The sequence below is a fragment of the Natrix helvetica genome, assembly GCF_964273705.1.
Source record: "Natrix helvetica genome assembly, chromosome: 1".
Classification (NCBI taxonomy): Eukaryota; Metazoa; Chordata; class Lepidosauria; order Squamata; family Natricidae; genus Natrix; species Natrix helvetica.
In genome coordinates, this window is record NC_138548.1 from 302,503,576 (window position 1) to 302,530,496 (window position 26,921).

The 26,921-nt window shown below is 39.9% G+C and overlaps 1 protein-coding gene across 2 annotated transcripts; it reads right to left on the reverse strand.

The window, feature by feature from the left end:
* Window positions 1-1,696: 1,696 nt before the first annotated feature.
* On the reverse strand, window positions 1,697-26,921 carry ATRIP (ATR interacting protein). 2 transcript variants are annotated; one of them, XM_081935287.1, is made up of 15 exons: window positions 26,379-26,921; window positions 25,366-25,498; window positions 24,655-25,060; window positions 23,660-23,748; window positions 21,844-22,014; window positions 18,779-18,891; window positions 18,235-18,392; window positions 16,371-16,442; window positions 14,924-15,053; window positions 13,379-14,086; window positions 12,697-12,845; window positions 11,585-11,676; window positions 10,512-10,595; window positions 7,672-7,924; window positions 1,697-3,656 (listed from the first exon to the last, which is right to left on the reverse strand). In XM_081935287.1, exons 3-15 carry the CDS (start codon window positions 25,055-25,057, stop codon window positions 3,589-3,591), a joined length of 2,490 nt encoding a protein of 829 aa, XP_081791413.1. In that variant the 5' UTR covers window positions 25,058-25,060; window positions 25,366-25,498; window positions 26,379-26,921; the 3' UTR covers window positions 1,697-3,588. The 2 variants fall into 2 exon arrangements, with proteins under 2 accessions (XP_081791413.1, XP_081791412.1); XM_081935286.1 differs by having other exon boundaries at window positions 26,375-26,921.

The window sequence follows — 26,921 nt, forward strand, 5'->3', positions numbered from 1 at the left end:
TAAAAAAGAGGCTAGAGATACTTTGAGGCCTCATAATAAGGCCAAGTGGTGTTTGGAAATCATATAATTAACGGATTGGCACATCATACTATCCATGCTTGTTTGCTTTGAAAATGGCCTATCAAATCAGTTAGAAATAAGCCAATCTCTAAAGGTATAATTATGCCCTTCTCCCTTGATTACCTCACAGAATTTTATTTTTGGATGTCCAGCTGCAGCAGTGAAATGATGGTTCTGGCCTTGAAGTTCAAAATCTGAGGAATTAGCATTCGTTTTTATTTAGGCAATTCTGGGCACCAAGTAGTTTTTTAAAAAAATTTCCAGACATGAACACAGAGATGGAAGCTCAGACCATGTGATCCACAATCGGATTTAACATACGATTTGCGGTTTGCTAGGGTTGAATCCCAGTTTCCAATGTAGCTGTTTTGGAGAAGTTACCTGAAGAATTCTTTCCAGTTTGATGAGAGGGTCTAAAATTACTCTTTTCCCAGACATAACATTACATTAATCTTAGTGTGCCATGTGTTCTTTGGCTGCTGGATGTGTTTTTAACTAAGAACAATTGCTTCACAATGACAGAGATGGTAGGGAATTCTATGATTCTTTTACTAAGTACTACTTACAACAATTAGGAACTTCTACTTACAAATATGTCACTTTCTCCAGCCTCTTTCTCAGCGCTATTCAGTTAATATGCCCTTGCTCCATTACTAAATTACCAGCTTCTTCATCTTTTTTTTCTAGTCCAGGGCTGTAAAAACCCGTGGCCCATGGACCAGATGTGTCACAGGCTGGCCACACGCACACCCAGCTTAGCAAAGGGGGGGGGGAGTCTCAATATGTCACATGATGCTGTGATGCCGGAAGTTTGACACCCCTGTTCTAGTCCATTTTCCAAGCAAGAGATGGAAGGGGAATTGGTTGTACTGCTGTGGAAAGGACTCAGCATGTCTTCTCTGCTTGGATCTTTGGCAGCTGGCCAGACTCTGCATAGACCTTGTGTGGTGCATCTCCCTCTGGGCCTTCCCATCCTTTCCTGGTCTGAGGTACTTCAAAAACTCCAAGCATCTGTCTGCCACATTGGAAGTAATGTGTCTTCCTATCTGAGATTTGCTTCTCTTCTGCCAGGGGAAACCTCCCATTATCATCTTCACCTCCTTCACCCTCTAACACCAGGTAACTGCAACCACACAAGACTCTTTTGTATGATTATCATGTTTCTCTCCAAAACTAGCACACTCTCCAAATAACATGTTCGGCAACACTTACTAAAATGGGGCTGCCACGTTTCTTTCACAGGTCAGACAGGTAGAATGTCCCCAGCAACTGAAGTGGTGGGTTCCCTCCCACCTCCCACATACAAGGCTTGACTGATAGAAATGCTGTCTACATCTGGACTTCACAAGAGTCCTGGCTATCAGCCAAGTCAGCTTATCAGCCTTCATTGCTGTACTCCAAGGCCCTGTTTGAGCTGCTTCTTCAGTTCTACTTCTGCTGAATCATACCAGCGTCTAAATAAGGCCACTAAAATCCATATGCAACATACTGATACTGAACTTTGAACAAACATGACATTCAAATTGTCTTTTTTTTACCACACTGAATCTTTGGCTTTACTTATTGCCCTGGTTTATATAACAGAGATGTTGACATTACATTCACAATGGCACAATTGTAATGTTAGTGAGTCACTGGTCAATGATTACTTGAATTCTGCCGCTGAATAATTAAAGTGAATTCATAAGGTAAATCCTTTATCCTCCAGTTTCACTAAAACCGCACAACACAAGAAAGCTCAAACTTTTCATGATCTTTAAAATACATATATATTCAAATGGCCCTCTACTGTGGAATGTCTTCTTAGAATACTATTTTCTAAGATAACGTTGACTTAAAATACTCTCACAACTGCAAGAAAAAAAGGTGGTTTAGTTGATTTTTTTTTTCACCTAACCCTCAAGGAATGAAAATGGTTGCAAGTTTTTAAAAAGGGAGGAAAGTGCTTGTGGAGTGCAGAGTGGGAATCATGGATAGATCATTCAATATCTTAAGATCTAGTTGAACGGAGTGACACTAATAACAATTTGCCTCCAGAAGTTGTAAATGCTCCAACACTAGAAGTTTTTAAGAAGAGGTTGGTTAAATATTTGTCTGAAATGGTATAGGGTTTCCTGCCTAAGCAGGGGGTTGGACCAAGGTTCCTTCCAACTGTTTATCCTATCCTATCCTATTCATAGCATAAACATTACAACAGCTTGGCTGTGGATGCCTGGAGCTGTAGTACCACCACCAGACAGATAACTTGCTGAGTAGTCGCCAGTTGCCTCTTGAAAAAGCACCTTTAGAACAACTTGCAGAGTAAAATATCCTGGTGACTTAATGGAAGCATCAGTTTTGTTTTCTTGGCAACAATTCAGAAGTGGTTTGTCATTACCTTTTCCTATATATTTTTCTTTAAAAACTTCCTTGTCTTCAGCCTAAAGGTGCCTCATGACTTCCCACCAATATTAATCCAGTCTAATACTGCTTACTTTTTCAATATCAGTCATAGAGTGTTAAATGTTAATGTTCAACTACAGTATGTAATTCTTACAATAGACTGCAACAATACAAAATAAGAGATTCTGAAAATTAATATTATTATTAATTAATAATACTATAGGGTATATTTCCTCACATTGAGACAAGATATGTAACAGAGGAAACTAATGAAAAATGTTGGTTACTAATTTTAGGATAAAAATAAACTGTTGATTATTAAGCTGTGCTTTTCTCATTTAACAAGTGAATGCTAAAATTCTGGGACTGTATTACTGTGATACACAAGCCATTCTTGAGTAAAGCTACTACAGCACATTTTAACTTCATCCGACTTCTAAGGATCCCTTTTATTTCTATATGGTATTTGATATACAGAATCCAAATCCCACTTAAATATTTCCTGTGGAGAATAGAAACGAACTGCAATTCTCCAAAAGGATGGACACTAGAAAACACAGAATGTTAACTATAATTTCTAATAATAGAAAAAAAATTAGAATTTATTTCTTTTACCATTCCTTTCATAGATTACAAATACTTATTATCTGGGTTTTCTAGCCTTTCATTTATAGTATTTACAGAGATTTATTCAGAAATAAACACAAGTTATTTCAGTTTTACCCATTGGTATACAGTATAGAATTTCAGATATGAAACTGTGTTTTCAAAAACATGAGCATTTTTCTTTAACTGGACCAGTGAAACACACGTTAAAATGTCCTTGTTGATTAAAAAAGACACAATCTCTACTAATTCATAAAGCATTATCAACTTCTAAGGAAATGAGATTCATCAAGTTCTACTTGGCGATTTAATGAGAATAATATTATAGATGTCATTTTTAATATATTCTTTGGGAATGTATGTTTCATTATGGGAATTTATTCAATACAAAAGTAATATATTGCTTGGAATGTGATGGTTTCTGATAATTAATATTTGAAATGTTTTATGCATTACACTGTAAATTTTAAAAAGCACATTGAATCAAATTTCAATAGTAACCTTTTCTGGAAAATAAACAAATACATTATTGAAAGACGATTATCTACAATCCATTTCCTGGTCACTGACTTCGGGCTCCAAAGGATACAGTTCATCCAGTGCAAGTTCTGAAAGAGCGAACATAGAACGTATAAGATTTTTTTTTTAAAAAAACATATTTCTTCAACACTGCTATTATCTACCGTATTTTTTGGAGTATAAAACACGCCTTTCCCCCCCAAAAAAAGAGGGTGAAAATTTGGGTGCGCCTTATACACCGAATGGAGCCCCACCCACCCCCACCAGAGGCTAAAACCGTGAGGTATGGAGCAGCAAGTCTGTGGCAATCCCTGCAGCCTGGAACAGCTGATTGGGTGTATCCCGGCAGTCCGATCAGCCCGCCAATCAGCTGTGCTGAATCAGGCTGCAATAAGTGCTGAAGCTGACCTGGCTGGTCAGTTTGCAGCAGCAATCACATTCAGAAAGCGGAGTAACTGATTCAGCAGAATTCAAAATAATAATAATATACAATGCAATAACAAAAGTAGGTTTCAAGGTAGCAATAAATACAAGCAAAACACAAGCAGTTTCACTTTCAGTTCTCATCTAAGCCAGGCTCCTTCCTGTCTCCTTGTTGCTCATACAGCAAATTTCAGAGTCCAAATAGCCCTCATTGGCTGACTTAGTTGCTATGCCTATTCATTGGCTAACCTTGTTACCATGTGTCAGCTGAATACTATGGATGCTGGTAGGCAGAGGCAGATTTTTCTTTCTTATTTTCCTCCTCAAAAACTAAGGTGCGTCTTATACTCCGAAAAATACGGTAAATTTAGCAGTATTTTAATACAGTCAAATTCCTGTCCATCATGCAGAGTAATAACTGAAAGATTAGTAAAGCTGAGGTAGGCAACTTGGTGACCTCAAGAAACTGGAGTTGCTACCCTCTCCATTCTTTTCAATTGGAATGCAGGCTAGCTTGATGGGGGGGAGGGATGGGACAGCCATTCCAGATACCACAGCCAACTTGCTGTGGCCAACTCACTATGGCCAACTTGCCATGGACAAATTGCTGCAGCCAACTCACTACTGTCAACTCACCATTGGATAAGTCGCCACAGCCAACTTGCCATGGGATAACTCGCTGCAGGTCATTTTACAATTATATTTAATTATTTAAAATAAATAAAAAATATTTTAATTTTTGCCATTCACATTTCATTCGTTTTAAATCCTTTAATAATTTTATTCTACCCTTTCTTTGATATTAGCGTAACAACTGTCCCATAGCAAGATGTCCTGTGGTGAGATGGCTGTGGCAAGTTGGCCATGGCAAGTTAGCTTTGATGAGTTGGCTGTTGCGAATTGTCATGGACCTCTTGATGGGAACTGAATAGGTTGCATGCTCCCTCCTGATTATATATATTTGTGAAAACTAATGAACCCAAAAATGTGCATCTTTGCATACTGAAAATACTAGCGTACCGAAAACACCTTTTAACATTTGTACGTTTAAGGGACAATTCTGTATTCAATCTGTGACACTTTTATTTACAAAGTGAAGGTATGAGAATCATCTCCAAAACCTTCCTAGTTGGCTTAGCCATTATTCAAATGATAGGAAAATGCATAGCTTAGCAGAAGAGCATATTGCTTATCAAAAGTGGGGTCCAAGTTCAGTCCATAGCAATCTAAAACCCCCAAGAGACATGCGGTCAGCCTCAAGACAACACTAATTTAGATCAAAAGTGGGCAACATATGATGAATCAGGGATTGCATTCCACACTTTTGAGGACAGAGGTTTGTAGTGTATGTCAGGAGGATGCATAATGGGTGGATCCAGGAGTTTCCACTCTGGAAATTAATGAATCTGATATATGTAAATAATGGAACGGGATTTAAAGGTTACATCTATGAAATACACTTTTGTCACTGAGTAGGTACAAAAAGGATTTAAAAGTGTAAGTTTCTTCTCCAAGAATGAACAGCTGAGTTTTCTCTCTAAAGTCAACAAAAGTAGCTTTCCTAAGACAGAAAAAAATGAGTTACTCCCCTAAATTATAAAATAGCTGGTGTAATCTTGGAAAGGAAGATTAGTGGGACACACAGTCTAATTCAAAAACAAGAGTACATTTTACAACAATAATACTGCAGAGACCTGGGGATGAAACTATTCCATTAAAAAGCATTCTAATTCATGAGGATAACTAAAAAAGACCTAGTAATCTTGTTTCCTTTTTTGGAAAGACTGAAGTTATTAATATCATCTTATTGTCTGGATCTCTACGATGTTTCATAAAATCTGCTTGTTTTAGAAACCCTTATAGGATTCTGATTAATATGCTCACATCTACTTCCTTTGCTACCAATGAAAGTAAGGATTTATTCTGCAAGAGAAGTTCCATGGAGCCGAGGTGGGCCTCAGCAGTGACGGTTATCAGTTAAGAACACTAGTGAGGGAAGAGTTTGATTCAAAAGATTTTTAAAAATTCTGAACCCTAGACTGAACAGGAAGTTTGGGAAATTTGCTTTTTAATTATAGATTTGGGCTACTTTTTCATTTCTCACTTCAAAATGGGAAGAAACAATGTCACCAATTTTCAGCAAGTTAAGGTAGAGAAAAGAGTTTGAGAGCGCCATTCCTGAGCTGAATAATTCAATCATCTTATTTGGAAGAATGCAAACTTCGTGTCTACAAACAAGGAATGCATACACCTCAACAATACTTTATAATGTACTGTATCTTTACGATTTATATTTATATTGATTGTTTTCTGATTGCTTATTTGTACCCTATGACTATCATTAAGTGTTGTACCTTATGATTCTTGACGAATGTATCTTGTCTTTTATGTACACTGAGAGCATATGCACCAAAGACAAATTCCTTGTGAGTCCAATCACTCTCGGCCAATGAAGAATTCTATTTTATAAGGGGGGGGGACTTTTATCAGCCACATATTAAAGGGTATTTCCTTCCAAAGAGATTCAACTGTACTGAATTAAAAAAATCAGTATTAACAAGTTTGACCCAAATAACTTTAGGATAATCTCTAAACTACTCCCATTGCTTTGGAGCCAGTGCACACTTCTGAAATTATAACAGTATGTGGGAATGACCCTGACGAACGAGGAGAAGACATCCTTCCAAGGAAACGATCAGACAAGAGGCGGGTTGAAGCCCCCAGTGGCTTCACGGTCAAGGAAGGAAACTTAGGAAGGTCCCGTCCTAATGGATCAGGAAGTGAAAAGAGTCGGTGGGAGATCTATACTTTCAAACTCTGTTTAGGTAGTTATACAATAAAGCAGAATTTCTCCATCTGGTCGCGTTTCCTGTCTGGTTTAATATAGCTTTACAATAAAGTAGAATTAGCTCATCTGGTTGTGTTTCCTGTCTGTTTTACCTGGGAGGATTGCAGGAATTTAGAGAGGATGTCGTGGGTGCCAAAATGGCTGCGAGGGCACAAAGGACCATGAGGCCAAAAGCAAAATGCTCCTAACAAAGAAAGCAGCTTGAAAATGAAGATGGTGTCAAACTTCCCATCCATATTTTAAAAATTCAAAAGGGGCAGAGTGCCAAGTGAGTGCTAAACAATAAGATCATCTAATGGCTCAATTACAGTGGTGCCAGAACCTTTTTGAAAAGCCACAAGCATACTAGTAGGAAACAAAATGTGTTCCGCAGGAATGTAGGAAAAGTAAACGTTCAATGAAACAGATCCTTTATCATTCTTGGTCCTCACGCTGCTTCATAATATTCCATTCCATTCCATGTATTTGAAGTACTAGTCCTGGGAAAGAATATGGCCTTGAAAAGGGTTTCTGATAATGTGATGCCTGTCACTATTGACAGGAGCTGATTAGTTTAAAAAAACAGCTCTTATACAAATCTTATGACTCAATGAAAATGAGTATCACGTATGCCCATGACACGGCAAACCATGCAGTTACATACTGTAGAAGCAGCAAATGACAATGGACCCAAATAGCACAGGTTTTGTTAACGTAGTTCTGCATCAGTTGCCCTTCTATGCTATATTATGGCAAGAGAAAATGAGTGAATGTTAGAATGCATTTGCATGCACTTGCAGGTGGAAGATCACTGTTCACCTTAGTAATCCCGTGTTTAATGCAAGGAGTCTCACCTTCACAAGCTTTTAAATGCTGCCCTTTTCTCAGGACTGCTGTAACCCCAGACAAGACACCCTCATATTGGTGGAGCACTTCTAGGCAATGTTCGTGGAAAAATTTGTCTTTCTGGGAGAGACCGTGCAGAAGCAAAACAGCGTCCCGCAAAAACTGTACAATTTGCTTTTCATATCCATTCAACACGATTCCTTCCATTTTTCTGATCAAAAGCCATTGCCTATGTAACATTACTATCAGGGCTTTCACTGCCTGCAAGAAAACAGAGTACAGTTCTCATAGAGATTGGGGTGTGTACTGTTACATTTATAATTGCTCTCTTTTTGGAATAGTACCATTGTAATACAGACATATGAGATTCTTATTATAAGAGGACCAACGTTTGGAGATTACAAAGTATACTTAAGCAATATACCCTGACTGTAAGACTGAAGGGATAACACCGGAGTCATGTTGTTTTTTTCAGGTGAAAAAAAAGCATATACCGTATTTTTGGAGTATAAGACGCACCTTTTTCCTCAAAAAAGAGGCTGAAAATCTGGGTGCGTCTTATACATCGAATACAGCATTTTTTGCTTCCCGAAACTCTGCCCCTTCACAAAAATGGCTGTGCATACCCTTATGGAGGCTTTCAGAGAGCTCCTGGGGGCTGGGGAGGGCAGAAATAAGCAAAATCGGGCTGTTCCCCCCCCCCAGCCCCCAGCAGCACTCTATAAGCCTCCATAAGGCTATGTGTGCATTTTTTTTTGACAAAAAACAGGCCATTTTTTGCTCGATTCCCCCCCACCCCACCCCAGGATCACTCTGCAAGCCCCCTCAAGGCTATTCAGGTCTTTGATTTGAAAAAAAAACGGGCCGTTTTCACGAAAAACGGGCCGTTTTGGGGAGGTTTGCATAGTGCAAAAACATTTCTTTTTCTTTTGGAAAGCTCTTTAACTGATTGATGAGAATTACATTGATCAAGTGCTGTGCTAGCAGGAACAAAGTTAGGTGCTGCAGATTGTCAGCAATTTCCTCCTCCAGCAAATGGATAAATACATCTGGAAACATCTACCTACCTACTTACTCTCTCTCTCTCCCTACCTACCTATTGTATTTCTCCCTCTCTCTCTTCCTTTATCTACCTACCTACTGTGTTTCCCCCAAAATAAGACAGGGTCTTATTTTCTTTTTACACACAAAATATGGCTTGGGCCTTATTATGAGGGGGAGGATTTATTATTTTGGGTTTGCCGGGCGGCTGCTCTTTCGCGAGAGGGCTCCCAAAGAGCTGGGCACAGCCTCATGGACAAATGGCTGTGTTGCGCTGTCGCAGCAATGCAACACAGCAGTCATGGAGCGACCACACTCATGAACAGCCACCCAATAAACCCCCTTTCCAGCCGGGGACAGCGCCATTCACTGACCTAGGGGTATCACCAAGCAGCGTGAGCACCCGTTCGCTGCTGCCTGGTTCCGCGGCATGGCGCTTTCAAAATGGCAGTGAATGGTGCTCTGCATGGCTGGTGAGGGAGTTGTGCAAGCAGCTGTTCCGCTCTCGCTCTCACACACGCGCCTCCCAGCCTCATGATGCCCAGCCCATCTCTCCCCGCAGAGCCAGGGGACCTCCGCTGCCACTAATGCCGCATGGCTTTTTCTGCGACTTCCAAACCGAGTCTTCTGGCAGTGGCCGCTCTGGGTGTACGCTCTATGGTTGCGGGTCAGCTGCCAGCAGAGCGTACAACCATAGAGCGTACACCCAGAGCGGCCACTGCCAGAAGACTCGGTTTGGAAGCCGCAGAAGAAGCCATGCAGTGGCAGCAGCAGCAGAGTTGCCCTGGCTCTGCGGAGAGAACTGGGCCAAGGCATCATGAGGCTGGGAGGCACGCGAGCGAGAGCGGAACAGCCGCTCACATAACCCCCCTTCTCCAGCCATGCAGAGCGCCATTCACTGCCATTTCGAAGGTGCCAAGCCGCGGCAGCCAGGCAGCAGCAAATAGGCGCTCATGCGACTTGGCGATATCCCTAGGTCAATGAATGGTGCTGTGCCCGGTTGGAAAGGGGGTTTGCGGGGTGGCTGCTCATGAGCATGGTCACTTCATGGCTGCTGTGTTGCGCTGCTGCAACAGCGCAACACAGCCATTCGTCCATGAGACTGTGCCCGGCTCTCTGGGAGCCCGCTCGCAAGAAAGCAGCCACCCGGCAACCCCCCTCTTCAGCTGGGCACAGAGCCGCTCACCAACTTAGCAGTATCCCGAAGGCGCTAAGCAACGTGATCACCTTTGCCCCCTCCGGTTCCTGTGTATTGGCACCTTCGGGATACCGCTAGGTTGGTGAGTGGCGCTCTGCCTGGCCGGAGGTGGGTGGTTGCCCAGATGGCTTATTTGCGGGGGAGGACTTATATTTTTGCCCACCAGAAAAATGTGGCAAGGCCTTATTATCAGGACATGTCGTAATTTCAGGGAAACATGGTACCTACTCTCTCTCTCTCTCTCTCCCTACCTATCTACTGTATTTCTCTCTCTCTCTCTCTCTCTATTTCTCTCTCTCTCTCCCTACCTACCTACCTACCCTCTCTCTCCCTACCTACCTACTGTATTTCTCTATCTCTATTTCTCTCTCTCTCTTTCTATCCCTTTATCTACCTACCTACCTACCTACCTACTCTCTCTCTCTCCCTCCCTCCCTACTGTATTTCTCTCTCTTTCTCTCCTTCTATATCCCTCTATCTACCTACCTACTTTTTTTTTACATTTGCCTCTTCAAAACCTTGGTGCGTCTTATACTCCGGCGGGTCTTATACTCCGAAAAATATGGTAGTATTAAACTATGACCATAAATGGAATTTTCAGTGGCTTACCTCAGAAGTGCACTGGCAATCTATTCCCACAAGTAAAACAGAAGATCTACAACACTGCGTACACTTGGTCAGAAAACGGACCGTCTAAGACAAATGAACATAAAATACTTTTTAAAATTTTATTTTAAAAGATAAAACATGTAGTATCAAAATAAAGGAAAACTCTGCATCTCTCTGGTCCCAAGCCTACTAAACAAATGTGCTTGAAATAACAGGGGAAAAGGAGGGAGAGAAGACTTTCAAGTAACTGTCCTGAACATCAGGTTTTTAAGTTCAGTTTAATCCCTCATCCTAGCATAACTAATGTATTTTGATTACATTTCCCTATTACAGAGATGGCGAACCTTTTTTGGCTCGCGTGCCATAAGTGGGGGGAGAGCAGGGGGGTCATGTGCGGGCGTGCCACACCCATAATGCAATGTGCGACCCCGAGTGCGCCTGCGCGCACTACAGGGGCTCCCCCCCTTTTTTCACCCTCCCCAGGCTCTAGGAGCCTGGGGAGGGCGAAAACAGCCTCCTGGCCCCCCTGGACGCCCTCCGGAGGCGTCAGGGAAGCCTCCGGACGGTCCCTGAAGCCTTCAGAGCACTCAAAACGACCCTCCGAGCAAACCGTAAGTCCCTCCGGAAGCGTCAGGGAAGCTCATGAAGCCTCCGGAGGGCCTCCGGGTGGGGGCGAAGCTCTTTTCTCCTTCCCCAGGCACCTATAAAGCCTCTGGAGCCTGGGGAGGGCAAAAAATGGCAGCGCCTCACATGCCCTGACAAATGGCTATGCGTGTCACCTGTGGCACGCGTGCCATAGGTTCGCCATCACTGCCCTATTACGTAAACTTGGTTCCAGCCATACTCAGAAAAAAAGTTAATTCCATCCCACCCCCAAAAGTTGAACCATAGCTCAGATATCTTTGGAGGCTTACAAACTGATACAAATATATGGTTTTCAGTTGGAACACAAGATAAAGATAAACTTGTATTTTTATAATACGATTATATCAAAAGCTTAAATCCTGCATTTAATCTCTCCTGTTCAAAGAACTGTCTTTTTATTAATCTTTAAATATGCAATATACTTTTACCTCTTGTTCCAACTGCAGCCAAAGCTCTTCAGATGCTAATTTATCAGGGCGTGATGTGATGTACATGTATAATGCCAAAAGTAGGCAAGTTTCTGTGAAAAGAATGAGGTATAACCTGTCAACATTATCATTTATGTGACTGCAATGTTTTAAAAACTACCATGCTCTTTTGAATACAGTGTGCTCTTCATTTTCTATATGACAAAAAATTAAACACTATGGTTTGAATTCATTTCAAAATGGACGCCAGGTGTTTCCCTCAGAAGGGGGAAACATTATTACCTTCAAAGGGGTGCCCTCCTAGTGTTGGAAACAAGTCCCTTAATCCTTACCACTGGCTGAGGGTTAGGTTGCTTACTCCTAATATAGAGCACTTTTGAAATAAGCATTTCAGCCATAATTTCCCTAACTTCATCTATCTGACTGTATCTGTCTCCTCTTTTTCCTCACTCCACTTGAATGTGTCAGTTGTTCAAAAATATTATGGGCAAAGGAGCTGGGTTGCACCAGTGGTCCTGCACCACAGTAAACCATCTGGGCAGAAATTATAACTCTCTATCTTGGCTGTCCTGTGATAAGTACATGACCACTTCAGTACTTTTAGATTTTACATACTGTTTTTCTCCCAGGTGGACTGAAAGCAAGATAATTTGCTTGGACGCCTAAATGTCCAAGAATATAGTAAAATATTTAAAACATAAATCCTGGTGACAAAATATATATTCTCTTCTTGCAAACTGATTTTAGCCATTTACTTACAGGGTTGGAAGGTGAAAAGTAATTCCAATCAAGCTGATATGTTTCTAGAACCATCTCTAAAGCTACTTTATTTCACAGAATGATACATGCCACCAGTCACAGAGACCCAAAATTTTGATAAGTATCAAAAGATTTTAAAATAAACAGGGAAATAGAGAAATCCTCAAGCAAACAACACCCAAACTTTGGAACCATGTTTTAAAATGCTCGTTTGCCTTATGAAGTTAGCTGATGTCTATGTCGACTGTCAGTCATCCAGGTCATGGTTGTTCCAAAGGTGTTTTATCAATATGCAACTGGACTGTCAGTGTTTTATTAATGCAGTAGGATGGCTAAGATGTTCTCTTCCTTACCTGAACGTGAACAGAACCGAGCAGCCAGCTCCTGATGCTCAGCAAGCAAACTTAACATCCTAACAGTAAGAAGGACAGCAAACAAGGGAGTTTCTGAAGATATGCAGCGAAGCAGGATCTGTGACTGGCTATTGAACAAGCACTGAAAACTTTATAGAAAAACAGAAGAAAATGCCATTCAGTGTCTGATTTTTCCAGCAGTTGATTCATATTGAGCAATCAAAATTAACCATGAAGAGAACAGAACAGACCTGAAGCACTTCAGATCCAAAGATGCTTCATAAGGACATGTAGGTCACACACCATACCTGTTGGCCCTGCTTTAAATCAGCTTCCCCCCCCTGGGCTCACACAAGGTGCTTCAGCCTGGATGTGCTGTCAGCATAACTTTGCTCCAAATATTTCACAATAATGCTTAGAAGATACAGAACAGCCTGAGTGCCCTCCAGATGTGATGACATTGATTCCCCAAGTTCTCAGCAATGGATAGCACTGGCTGCCAATTTGTAGAGCTGACGCCACACATCTGGAGGACGCCCAGATTGGGAGAGGCTGTTTTAGAACCCAGAACAAAACAATCAACCTGCATATTTTTAATCAAATGAGTGATGTCATGTGAGAATGCCATGAAACAAAATTATTTACAAATAAAAGTGGGATTAAATTCCAGCTATGCTTTTACCTTATTAATAAGTCAACTGTTGACTTTTCAGCTAATTTCACCAAAACCTTTAGGCACTGATTTGCGATATGGCACCTCTGGCATCCTGCTGATGTTACACACAAGGTTAAGAGTTGTAGTAGCTTCTTAAACAAAGGATGCTGAGATTTGTCCAAACTGGCAACCTCTAATTCTGGGATGGTTTCCTGAAGATTAGCTGTATCCTGTTTACTGCAAGCCACACTCTCATTCTTCTCAGAAATGTCTATAGCTCCTGGATTACAATCTGCTTTTGTATCACGGCACAGAAGTGTACTAATAACTTCCCAGCTATAAAACACCAAATAGTAAAGAATGCCCAGTGACACGAGTGCATACTCTTCAAGAGTGGATAAAGCTTCCTCTACGCTTGAAGCTGCACCTGAAGATGTCCTAGATGAACAAGCAGACTGATTTCCAGAAGAAATGCTCCCAATCTTCGTCATTGACAAGAGGACTTGGATATAGGTACCAATGTGAAGTTCCAGGAGGGGGAGAAGATGCACTGCTCCAGGAATTTTAAAGCACTTAAGATGGGGCACATCTCTTCTGTTTTGTTGTCCTTCCAGAGAGCTTCCATCTGCAGCAATCAAATTCAATCCAGTTAAGGCAAGTTTTTGAGTAGTTCTCAATGAAGTCTCACCTTCCTGAGGGCTTGAAATCTTGTTACTAAATGTTGGTGTAGGTCCTCTAAGAAAACAAGAGGGGAAAAAATAAGTACCATTTGTGATGTTCTGTGCATCTTCTGAAACTAGAACACATATCATGCTCCAGGCAAATGGGCTCAAGGACATTAATGCCACTTTTTGGAAAGGAAATTAAGAATATACTGTAAGGAGAGTTTGTCTTAATTTAATATTCTTTCTCCTACAGAAAGTGCTGTAAATTAGTCTCCACATAAGCATTATGGTTGTCACTGCTTGTGAGGAGGGGATCGCCAACATGATTGCCAATGTCCGGTGACGGATATGGCAGGAGGAGGAGGTGGTGGTAGAGAGAAAGAGAATGTGTGTCTTTAATTTGTAAGATACATTAAGGATACAAATTATATCTTCTATTAGAATTAACTAGGAAGGATTAGGATTTCTTACAATTCATCTGGACCAGCAGGTCTGGTAAATATGCTATGGTTAGCATCAATAGGGAAAGATATAAAATATATAAAATGTTATGCCACTAGAGGCACACTTTAATCAGCAGAGAGGTCAAAAAATGAATGGATATTTGTCAAAAAAAAAAAAAAAAAACCAAACCTCTCCGACTTACTTTGAGTAATTAAATCCCTCAAGTTCTGTTGCTGTCTACTATGATGGAATAAAATTCCACCAAAGAGAAAAAAAAGTTTAACATTCTCAGCAGAGCAAGATCAGGCTTACTTCCTAGATTCACCCAATCAAGTTATCTAAAAACAATGACAAAAGGTAAAGCCGCCTCCATCTGATAAAATGCTGTCCCAAAATATCCACCCATCTGTTTCGGCAATCTGATTTCTTCCTGCTTCAGAAAAGATGAACATGGCAAACCTACACACTGAAAGAAGCAGACTGCATAGCAGATCCAGACCAAGCTTCAATGTTGCTGCTAAGAAGGTTGCAGATTCCTAACGATGATCCTGGAACAAGGGGCTGCTTCATTAGTGCATTTAGTAAAAGGGAACCTACAATAGATAAATCCAAGGCTGAAGACACACACTGAAGCAAGATACAGAGGGTGTTTAACAATAATATACTTTGCTTAATTTTAGCTCGGTGCATTGTTACTTTGCATTATGTGAGAAACATTGCCGCTACGTCTTATGCAAGAAATCCTGATTAAAATCCTGGCTTGGGGAAGTAAAAAAGATAATCATTATATATTTAATAGCTTTATATAAATTCTTATAGCAAAACATTGTCTTCCTCCCCACCGTATGCCCAAGTTAATGTATTTTCTTCTTTTGCATTTACCTATTTGGTACATTTTATAGTGATGCTCACTATCCCCGAGTAAAGAAATACCATATGATTTAAAGTTGTGGCATTTGGTTTGGTGTGTGAGAATAAATAGATTTAGCTTGCATTCAGAAGAGGGCACAGTGCTTATGAAAAGAAGCAGGTTCAGACACCATCCACACCTGTTTCCTGGATGTTAGATGAAACATTTACAAGGTGCCAAGTGAAAAATCCTGAGCTGGACTTAGCATTACCTCACATAATATAAGCAAGACTTCTATTATATAAGAGAAAAGCAATTAGTTAATTTTAATAACCATTTTTGGAAAAATGCTAAAGTTATAGCAGCAATACTACTCTAACTCATGAATGTAATTAGGGTGATTTAGCTCTAACTGAAAATTCAAATTTATTAAAAAAAATACTCTTTTTTTCCAATTTCTGGTTTCATCCTTTAGAAAGCTGATTAGGGATTAGTCAAGCAGATATTTATTAACCAACACTAATGGATGATTATGCCAAGGTCTCCTAAAACCTACATATATGGTAACTAGGAAAACCTTAAACAACTTAGTTCAAAATGTGTATCAATAGAAATATGTTAATATAGTCAGAACAGCTGGTGCTAATATTAAGCTAAGCCTGTTAACATTTAAAGTTAAAGTAACTTGCTTTTCCTTATTTATATATACTTTAATTTATAACTCAAGGTGCTAAGCAGAAAACCTTCTTGGAAAGAGTGTATTCAGAATCTAGAATATGAAAGTAAAGGATTTTTAAAGTCTCCACTTCACTATTGATTTTGGAAAAAATTCATTTCCACTGCAGAACAAAAATACAATAGTACATTTATTAATAAATTAAAGAGTGATTTGCAGATCCACCACATTTTTTTTTACTTTATTTGCCCAAACCATGTCGTCCATCTCCCCCCATATAGTATAGTTGAAATTAATATTAAAATAGACTATGCTTTTAATTCATACAGGTTTCTAATTGTAGTAAGTAAATAAATAGTCACAAGATCTCTTAGTTGAATTTACCTGGTCTCTGAGGACAGCTGAAACTTTTTTCTTGCTTCACTGGCTCAGTTACAAGGACATTTGTTTTGCTGTCTAGATAGAAAAATCCAATAAATCAAACAGTATTTGTTTTAGCCTATTCTATGTTGCCCTTCTAGCACAATGCAATCTGTTTTTGGGATTGACTTAACTCATACAGGTTTGAAATGCATTTTCAACTTCAGAATATAAACAGGGCAAAACACTCCAACTACCCTGTTTCCCTGAAAATAAGACCCAGACAGAAAATAAGCGCTAGCATGATTTTTAGGATGCTCATAATGTAAGACCTACCCCTAAAATAAGCCCGTTAAGATTGTTAGCCAGACAGGCACATTTAGTGCCACAATTCCTTGAAAATAAGACCTAACTGGAAAATAAGCCCTAATCCGTCTTTTGGAGCAAAAATTAATATAAAAACCAGTCTTATTTTTGGGGAAACATGGAACTGCATTTCAGAACCGTATAATGGTCGCAATTAGGAGAATCCAGTTGCATATTCATGTCAGGCATGGAATCCCAGAAGCTATCATCAGAAATCTTTTTAGAAAAAGACCAGTAACTGCTTCACAACTTTCCTTAATGTCTATGCAGGCTAAGCTTGACCCTATTCACTGAAGTCCAGCAAAATTACTATTTTCCTAAATGAGGCACAGTTATATACAGAAAAGTACTAATTTAATGGACCAACTAGGGAAAGAATGTCTGCTATTCCTAACTACTCATTAAATCAGAGGGTACATCCATTTTGCCAAGATCCAGCAGTGGGCAGGTATTAAGACAATTGATTCTTTGAGGAACCAGAGACAATAAATACACCAGTAAGGAGATTTCAAGCTTTATTCTTTAACTGTAGCAAGCAATTTAAGCAGAAAGAAATCTACCAAACAAAACAATCTCCCTTCAACTGCCCATGTCAAGCAACGGAGATATCCCAAGACTCTGGGTGCCCATGCTGAGCACTCAAACCTGTGCAGAGGCTCAGAGTTTTAATCGATTTTTAAAATTAAAATCTAGCTCCAGGGCTTTGTGGCCCTGCTTCCATGGTCACGAGACAGCAAGACCTAATTTTGACTCAGTATCTGTGGGTGGGTGGGTGCATAACTCAAGGATGGGAATGAATGCATGATGAACTTTCCAGATAAGGAAAGCTTTGCAGCTGTGTGAAAATTTCCCCCTCCCCTTTTCCTTTATTCAGCAAGCAAGAGTGAAGAATAAGCAGGTTTGCTCAGAATGAGCTCTAAACTTCTAGAATGTTCTTAATCTGCAGGAGAAATCAAAATACGGCACTAAGCTCTTTAAAATACAATGGCCTTCCGCATTGCTACAATATCATCCCCAATGCTGTTGTTACACAAATTATATCAATTGTATAATGACACCATTATACAAATACCATAAAATGATGTGAATACCACAGGAATTTTGTTCCCTGCATTAGAGCTACCAAGCTCCACACAGCTGGGGAAGAACAAAGGAGCAGGAACTATATAGATTTCAGTGAGATATTGCTAATGGTAGTCTTGGGTATAGAATCCTGGAATTTCCCTATACATATGAGGAATTTCCCAAATGCATCAGTTAATTATGATGAATTCTCTTTTAATGATTTGAAACATTTATACTTTGATTTCTTTCTCCGGCTAAATTGTTATTTATGAGATAAATTACTAATTTGCTCATTTTCTCTTGGTGGTTCCTGTGCTCTTTTCCGGTCTCTCTCTCTCTCCTCCCTCCAATTTCTTTTTCAAACTTCTTACAATCACCCACAAAGATATGCTAAATTAAGATTTACTGTTCCACCCTCACCACCATCAAATAAAAAGTTCACCAAAAATCTACCTACCACTATTTTGCTGAGGAGTTTGGACATGGGATTGATTCCTGGAGCAAGATGGTATTGGTAATATCTGAGATCCAAAAGACTCTTCTGTGGGGTAACTTTTTTTTTCAATATGAGTACATTTTTCGATTTTCATACGGTTAGAGGGGCTTTTCTTAGGACTAAAAAGGAAAAAGTCTGAATTAACTGCATAGAGGCATTTCATTTTGAAACTTTAAAGGTTTCTCCCCCCCCCCCAAAAAATATAATTAAACATTTATAATTAATTATATTTCCCAATGAAAGAATCTGAATAATAAATTTAGGCATTCGTAAATAAAAGGCAATCTCTTCATAATGGCATATCCTCCAAGCATAAGAGCAGCAACCTGTGCATTAAAACTCTGAAAATAAATTCTGAGTTTTATTCTATGTGTTCAATTATAGTGTCTGTTCTATAGCTTGTAAAAGAACTGTTCTGCAATTCATTATTTTCAGCTGTAAATGGGAGGTAAAGAAATTCTTCAGTAACCAAACTCCCTGAAACAAACTCCATCTTATTTTGTACCTGGTATATGAAACAGGGGTCACAGGTTTAATCTTTTCACAATTCAAAATCTTTGTTCTCAGCTCATTCATTTCAGCATCTCTGAACTGTAGTTCAGATTGCAGTGACTGTAACTAAAAGAGCAAAGAATTAGACATTTCAAATTCCACTGAGCACAAAAAACAATATACAACTATGAAACAAGCCTGCAAATCGTTCCTCGCTTTCACTTATACTTTTGCTCCAACCAGTTACCCCAAAATCAATGCTAATGGCTTTTTCATCAAAACAGTGAAAAGATTACCGTATTTTCGGAATATAAGATGCACCTTTTCCCCCTAAGAGGGTGAAAATTTGGGTGCGTCTTATACACTGAATGTAGCCCCACCCACCCACCGTTCCCCACCCTTTGGCCTCTGCCTCCCAGCAATTTACCTGTTTGCAGCAAACGGGGGCTTGGGCGGCTTCAATAAGCTATAGCAGTGATGGCGAACCTTTTTTGGCTCGCGTGCCATAAGTGGAGGGAGCGCAGGGGGGTCATGTGTGGGCGTGCCGCACCCATAATGCAATGTGCGACCCCCAGTGCACATGCGCGCACTACAGGTGCTCCCCCCCACTTTTACATGCTTTTTTTTACCTTCCCCAGGCTCCAGAGGCTTTATAGGAGCCTGGGGAGGGCGAAAAGAGCCTCCCCCGCCCCCCCCGGACACCCTCCGGAGGCGTCCGGGAAGCCTCCGGACGGTCCCTGAAGCCTTTGGAGCACTCAAAACGATCCTCCGAGCAAACCAGAAGTGACTTCCGGTTTGCTCGGAGGGTCGTTTTAAGCATTCCGAAGGCTTAAGCATTCCGAAGGCTTCAGGGACCGTCCGGAGGCTTCCCTGACGAATTCGGAGCGCTCAAAACGACCCTCCGAGCAAGCCAGAAGTCACTTCCGGTTTGCTCGGAGGGTCGTTTTAAGCGTTCCGAAGGCTTCAGGGACCGTCCGGAGATTTCCCTGACGCCTTCGGAGCGCTCAAAACGACCCTCTGAGCAAACCGGAAGTGACTTCCGGTTTGCTCGGAGGGTCATTTTAAGCGCTCCGAAGGCTTCAGGGACTGTCTGGAGGCTTCCCTGACGCCTCCGGAGGGCGTCCGGGGGGGCGGGGGAGACTCTTTTCGCCCTCCCCAGGCTCCTATAAAGCCTCTGGAGCCTGGGGAGGGCGAAAAATGGCTTTAAAAAAGGGTGCTCAGCTGGCCAGCGCGTGCATGCGCGCTGGCCAGCTAACAAGGCAGCGCCTCGCGTGCCCTGACAAATGGCTCTGCGTGCCACCTGTGGCACACGTGCCATAGGTTCGCCATCACTGAGCTATAGCAAACCCTGCAGCCTCTAACAGCTGATGATTGAGAGAAATTGAAAGTGAAACTTGCTATTTACTCCACTTGGCAAATTGCTGGGAGACAGATTTTTTTCCTTGTGCTAATCAGGCTGTTTGCTGCAAGGAGGTATGTCAATGACTATAAATGCTTTTTAAAATAAATATTTGATCTGGAGAGGCCCAGTGCTATTGTTTTAAAAAGTTCTATTCTTTTAAACAGCAGAGAATAACTATACTTCCAGAAAGCACATCAATTTTAACAGCATCTGTATAAGTATAGTATGAAATATAACACTACAAACAGTGTATATTGTCTGTACTGTTTGTTGCAAGGAGGCAAATTGCTGAGAGGCAGAGGCAGATATTTTTCCCTTTGTTTCCTCCCCAAAATCTAGGTCTGTCTTATACTTCGGAGCGTCTTATACTCCGAAAAATATGGTATGCTCTGCCATTCTGAGAAAGTGCTAGTATTCCCAGGCCAACGCAACGCAGTATTTACAAACATAATAAAAAGTTTGTCTCTTAAAAGCATAAATATTTTGCTCTTTCCGCACACATGCACAAAAAAGAGACAGCAGAAGCAATTATTATAGCAATTTAGCTAAAAATATTGTGGAAATTATTCATTTTCAGTGTAATAGTACAGAGTGCTTGTACAATCATCTTGTTTTAAACTCCAAGAGGAACAAGGATGCTTGAGATAAGATGTACCAAAAGCTTAATGAGTATAGTAAGACATTTGGCTTATATTTTACATTTCCATATGTAGAAGGTTTTTTTAAAATATTTCCTTACTATTAGAATTCCATACAGGGCAATTAACTTTATATATATATAAAAGAAGGTTGCGTGAATATATTACTTAGCTATGAAAAACAACAACCAAACACACATAATCAGCCTGCATTCCTCTGACTGCTGGAAGTCTCTCAGAGCACTGTTGGCTTTATGACATTTCCCTCTAGGGGGTCTGAAACTGAACAGCAGCACTGACATCAGAGAAGCAAATCTGACTTTTGAAATCCCCCTTGCAGAGCTTTGGAATAACATTAACGTCAGCAAAACCAAAAGGAGCTAGTCTGGAATGGACGAGAGGCATTCCAGCAAGGGACATGGATCCAAATTCCTTCTAGACATGCGATAAGGCTTCCACTTTGGCTGGTGCTCAATGCCAGGCCCTAGTCCTTCAGCAGAATAATCCCACCCCCGTCGGTTTCAACTGAAGGGCTGCTTTCAATAAATAAATGGAAAAATAAGATCAGCCAGAGTGGAAACAGAACATCAAACAGGTCGCCACACATTTTTTCCCCAATGTGCCCTTGAGTTACTCTTGACTCTTGGAAACTGCCTGTAGAAGTCCCTGCAGTTTTCTTGGCAAGATTTTAAAAATGGTTTACCCTTGCCTTCTTCCTAGGGATGAGAGAGGGTGACTGGCTCAAGGCCACCATTCAGGATCACAACAATTCTGACCTAATGTTTTTTATCCTCTACACTGGTTTTCATTTGTCCTTTTACAACATTGGAAAAAAACAGTTTGCATGCCATTGCTCATCAGCAAAAGGGCCAGTGAGTTTATTTTGGCTGGTTATTTTCAACAATAAAATTTCTATGATTAAAAAAGCATCTATGATTAAAAGTCATTCCAAAAAGGAAAAAAAGAAGTTTCAACAAAGGACTTCTTACATCTCAGAAGTTTTAACGCAGTTTATATTGGTCATTTGTTAAATGGTACCTTTCTGGAGAATTCCTTTTCTTTTTCATTTAAATACTGAGCCTTTTCTCTTTCCAGTAATATGTATGATTTCCGCTGATCCTCCACAGTAGATTCCATCTGCTGCATCGAATCCCGCAAAATTTTTATTTCTCCATTTTTAATAAGGATTTCATCCTGCATTTCCTTCAACTGCAAATTCACAAGAATTTAAAAATTAATGTAATTAAACTATTTGCGGATGAAATGTTTTTTTTTTCAAAATCCTAATAGAAAAATAACAATTGTAAATTGAATTGTTTTTCATGCAATGAAAATGATTAGACATTAGCTCCGATTAATGTATTATTATACAATAATACATTCTGACAAAGATATCATACAGATAGCTTCAAGATTTTGTATCAATTCAGATGGATTTGGGTATTTGCAAATAATTTTAAAAGGTTGAGATCAATTCAAGAAATGCAATTATGACTACTTTAGCCATAAGATTAAAATAGAAAAACAATAGTTTTAATTATCAATGTTTAGTCAAATAATAGCATTAAAATTATTCTTTCTAAAACTACTCTTTTTTTCAAACATATTGATGTTATGCTACTTTATTTCACAGATGGCAACCAGCTTTTTTCATTTATAAAACTGCAACTCTAGACAATAGCCCTGAAACTCCTTGGAGTTCTGCTATCCAAATATTTAACCAGGCCCAATCATGGTTAGCTTTCAAGCCCAGAAAGTTGGCAAATGTTGGCAACTGTTGAGGCATAAATCTGGTCTTCCTTATATTAACAATATTTGTCCTAATAAATTTACTTCCTTTTGAATAATTATTATTTTGGACAAAACAAACCAATAAGGATTTTAAAAATCCATATTGCATCACAGATATATACTGTATTTTTTGCTCTATAAGATGCTCTGGACCATAAGACGCACCTAGCTTTTGGGGCGGAAAACAAGAAAACAAAAAATCTGCCTCTGCCTTCCAGCCCTAGCACATGGTTCGTCCGAGTTGCGCTCCACTGAACCCACCACCGGTCAGCTTAGCAACAATTGGATCCCTGCCAATCAGGCTTGCTGACCAGAAATGGCGCTATTGCTTCTCTGTCTCCTGCCTCCGCTAGGGAATGCTGGACCTTCACCAGCATTCCCTGATTATCACTGCTCACTGATCGGCAGTTGGATCGGCCTCCTAGAATCCCCAGATCAGTTGTTCCAGGTGGCGGGGATTGCCGCTTCCTGTCACTGCCATTCATTGCAATCAGCGGTATTCCAGGATGCCGATCCAGCTGCCAATATGCGGCTGTTTGCCGCTGCTGCCTGTCATCACTGCTGCACCAACCGGCTGCAATTACAGCCCTGCCTGTGACGCAATATTCATTCCATAAGACACAGACATTTCCACTCAGTTTTTTGGTGTCTTATAGTGCAAAAAATATGGTAATACAGTTGTGCATACAAATCAAAATTATTTGCACTTTGTATGAGTACATGGCCTCTCTGCTGTTCATTAAATCAACACATTTTCAATCACTCATAATTTACATATATGTTTGAATATTTGTAAACACACACATATGCATAATTTTCTTATCAAATTGTCCCTTTTTAACTATGCAACCGTTTTAAAACTATACATGCTTCAGTTTCTTTTATGTCTAGCTTACAATTCTATATACAATTAGCTCAAGTGCCACTGAACGCTATGAAGCTTTCTCCTGAATAGCATGTACATTACATGGTCAAGAACACAGAGAAGCTGCATCAAAAACTTTCAGGACTAGAATTTAATTCCTGGTTACATTACAAAAAGCATGAATGAGTTGCATCTCACCTTTGTCATGGCCTCCTTGTATTGTGCTTGGAGTGTTTCAAGTTTAAATATTTCTTTAAATTTCATTTCTTCTACCGGTATGCTATTTTCTGTAGATAGAAAATAATCTAGTAATGTGATTTTAGTAAAGGGCTAGATAAATTTTTAGTCCATTTTTTTTTTACTTTTGTTTCTTAAGGGTGGGAAAAGAAATGGAAAACATACAAACTACTTGAAATTGAATCTTTAAAAAATTTCTCCCAAATCCCCAAAGTGCTATTTTAGGCTCAATTTCAGATGTTTTTTTCAGGAGAGTTAAAATCAGGGACCTGGAAATATTTTGTTTCTCAATAACTTCCTACTCCCATCCCATTCTTATAACCCCTATAAACTCTGCAGCTGGACCGAGAAAAGGTCATTCTGATCTGATTTGGAATGGGAATCAGAGCAGTTAAATGTTTCCACTATGATCTCAAGTTTGAATTAAAAAATCAGTGCCAAATTCTGGTTATTTTACTATCACAATTCAGTAATATGGTCTCGGAGTGATTATAGGCAGTTACATCTGGCTAACAGAGCCTTATAACTATGCCTTCTTTATAAATATTAAGAACTTTAATTTTAAACCAAAGACAAATAGGCAAAAGCAGATAATCTTAGGTTTTACTATGGTTATATCTTCTTGCTAGGAAAATGGAAGATAATTTTAATAGCAAGCAATTCCATCCTATCGAGTTATACAGACAAGGTTTTTTTTAACTGTGTTTACTAAGAGGATTGATAAGTGACAAGCCAATCCTCTGTTTTTTATGCAGTAAAATAAAAACACTGCTCTTTCACATAGATTTATTTTTTATTATATTACCCAACAAGGATATGTAGGGGAGAAAGAAAAAAGAATGAACTAAATTAAATTTCCAGAAGATAAAAGTGAATTTGTTGCAATTTCTTTCCATATATTTGATTCATATCAATTCACTGCCTCTTACTGATTTCTGTATTTATTGTGTACATACCAAATGGTTTTGTTTCAGTTGTTAGAGTAATATTCCATTGATCAGGTGTTTTGAATTGATTGATGCTATTCGGAAAAACAGACAACTGAGCATTTTGCTCCGTTTTCAACAAATTTGTTTCTGAAGAAACATCTAGTGTCAATGCCTGGGAAGAAATAATGTCTATCTCCTTCAAGTCATCTACTGTAAAATCATCATTATCCCCAAATGGATCTTCTGTTTCTTTACATTTGGATGAAACAATACTTTTGTAACGCTTGTTTGGTGGGAAGCCTTCACCATGATTTCCAATATTATTATGGCTTATAGATCTCTGGAGAGGTGAAGTAATTTTTGTCTGGTCAACATCATATAATATGGAGCTGTTTCTCTTCTTATTTCCAAAGAAGTTATTCACTGACATTTTCTATTAACATAGGCCTGGCAAATAGAAAAATAAGTAAAGAGTTCAACCAAATGTTAATAATGAAGAAACATAAGAGATCAGTAGAGCAACACAAACAAATTATATTAGGGTCTCATTCACCTATTTCCTAGGATCTGATTATTTGAAAACCAAATGCACGCATCTTTATCACGTGCATCAAAGAAAAACTTCAGGAAGTTTACTGGAAGGCCCAATGATTTGTCCAACCCATAAAAACAATGGAAGAAAAAAAATCAAGAATTTAAACATAATTATATCCAGACAACAATCCTATACATGTTTACCTGGGAATAAATCCAACTGAATTCAGAAGAGCTTATTTTGGAATAGATATCCACAGGATTGCACTTTAAGCCATTTGTAGTCCAGAGAAAAGCTGTAAAATTTGATTACATAAACTTCTTAGAGCAGCGGTTCCTAAAATAAAGAATTTGGATTTAATAATACATATTACAACAGCCTTAGTGTACCTTTTCTCAACTGAGGGTTTTGTGAAACCCTAGGATTTCATGGGAAGTCTCTAGATCAGTGTTGGCAAACCTTTTTGGAACAGGAGCGCGCGCAGACACATGGGGGAGCACCAAAAAACGGAAGAGCAGCTCCCCAGTGTGCATGCACGGGAGCACCAGAAACCGGAAGATCAGTTCCCCGGGGTGCATGAGCACACCGGAAAGCTGATCTTCTGGTTTCCGGCATGTGCATGTGCGCCAGGGAGCTGATCTTCCGATTTCTGGCGCTCCCCCGTGCGTGAAAACCAACTGGCCAGCATGCATGTGAGTGATGGAACCCGGAAGAGCAACAGGCAACGGCTGGCGTGCCCAGAGAGATGGCTGGGCATGCTATTTCGGGCACGCATGCCAAAGGTTCACCATCGCGGCTCTAGATATTCCATGAGCAATCATGATTTTTTAAAAAATAGTTTTGAATTCTGGGCATTGTAAGTATAACGTTTATGCACTTGGGGGGTGGGGGTTCCCCGAGATTTAAATATTATTCAGAATGAAAAGGTTGAGAAAGGCTGGTTTGGTAAATAGGCAAGATCCAAAAAGATGCTTAAGCACTTCATAACTCAATCCTACCCATTTTTATTGAGAAATAATCCCACCAAGCTCAATAGTATTCATTGTAAAGTAACTAAGAATGCTTTTAAAAGATGAGCTATAGGAGAATTATTTTCACATGTAACACATTACTTAACCAGATGCCAATCCTAGACTTTCTGTTGCTCAAATTATATGTTGCATTTAACTTTCCAGTTATCAAAATTTAACAATCTTACATTTATGCTAAAACTCACCTTGTCATATTTCGTCTTCTTAGGTTTACATCAATAGTTCTTCGGATCCTTGAAGGTTTTATCTATGTAAAAGCCACCCTAAGCTACAACAAAATTTGCCTGAAAAATATATTTACAAATAACTGATCGCTAACTTAAGCCCGACTTATCACCGCGTTTTTCAGGCTCTTATGCCAGACTGAATCATAAAAGACCCACAGCGGCGCGAATCGCACACCCACCAATAGTTTATTGCTGCGTTTATCAACACAGACATCTACCATTTTTTCACTTCATAATTTCGGGTATCTAAAGTGCACATTCGGTTTTTCTTATCGCAGAGAAACGGGAAGCGGCTTGGGGAGAAAAGAGGAGTTACCTCCTCCACTGTCTAAAAGCATTAAAAGCAGGGAGCAAGCAGGAATTCTCCGGGGTGCCTCTGAGAAAGCGCACCGAGCGCCACGCTTCCGGCCCCAGCGCGGAAACGGCTTCCTGTTCTCCTACAATGCCGCATCCTCACCCTCAGGGTTTGTCCTTCCGTCTCGTCTCGTCTCCTCCTCAGTA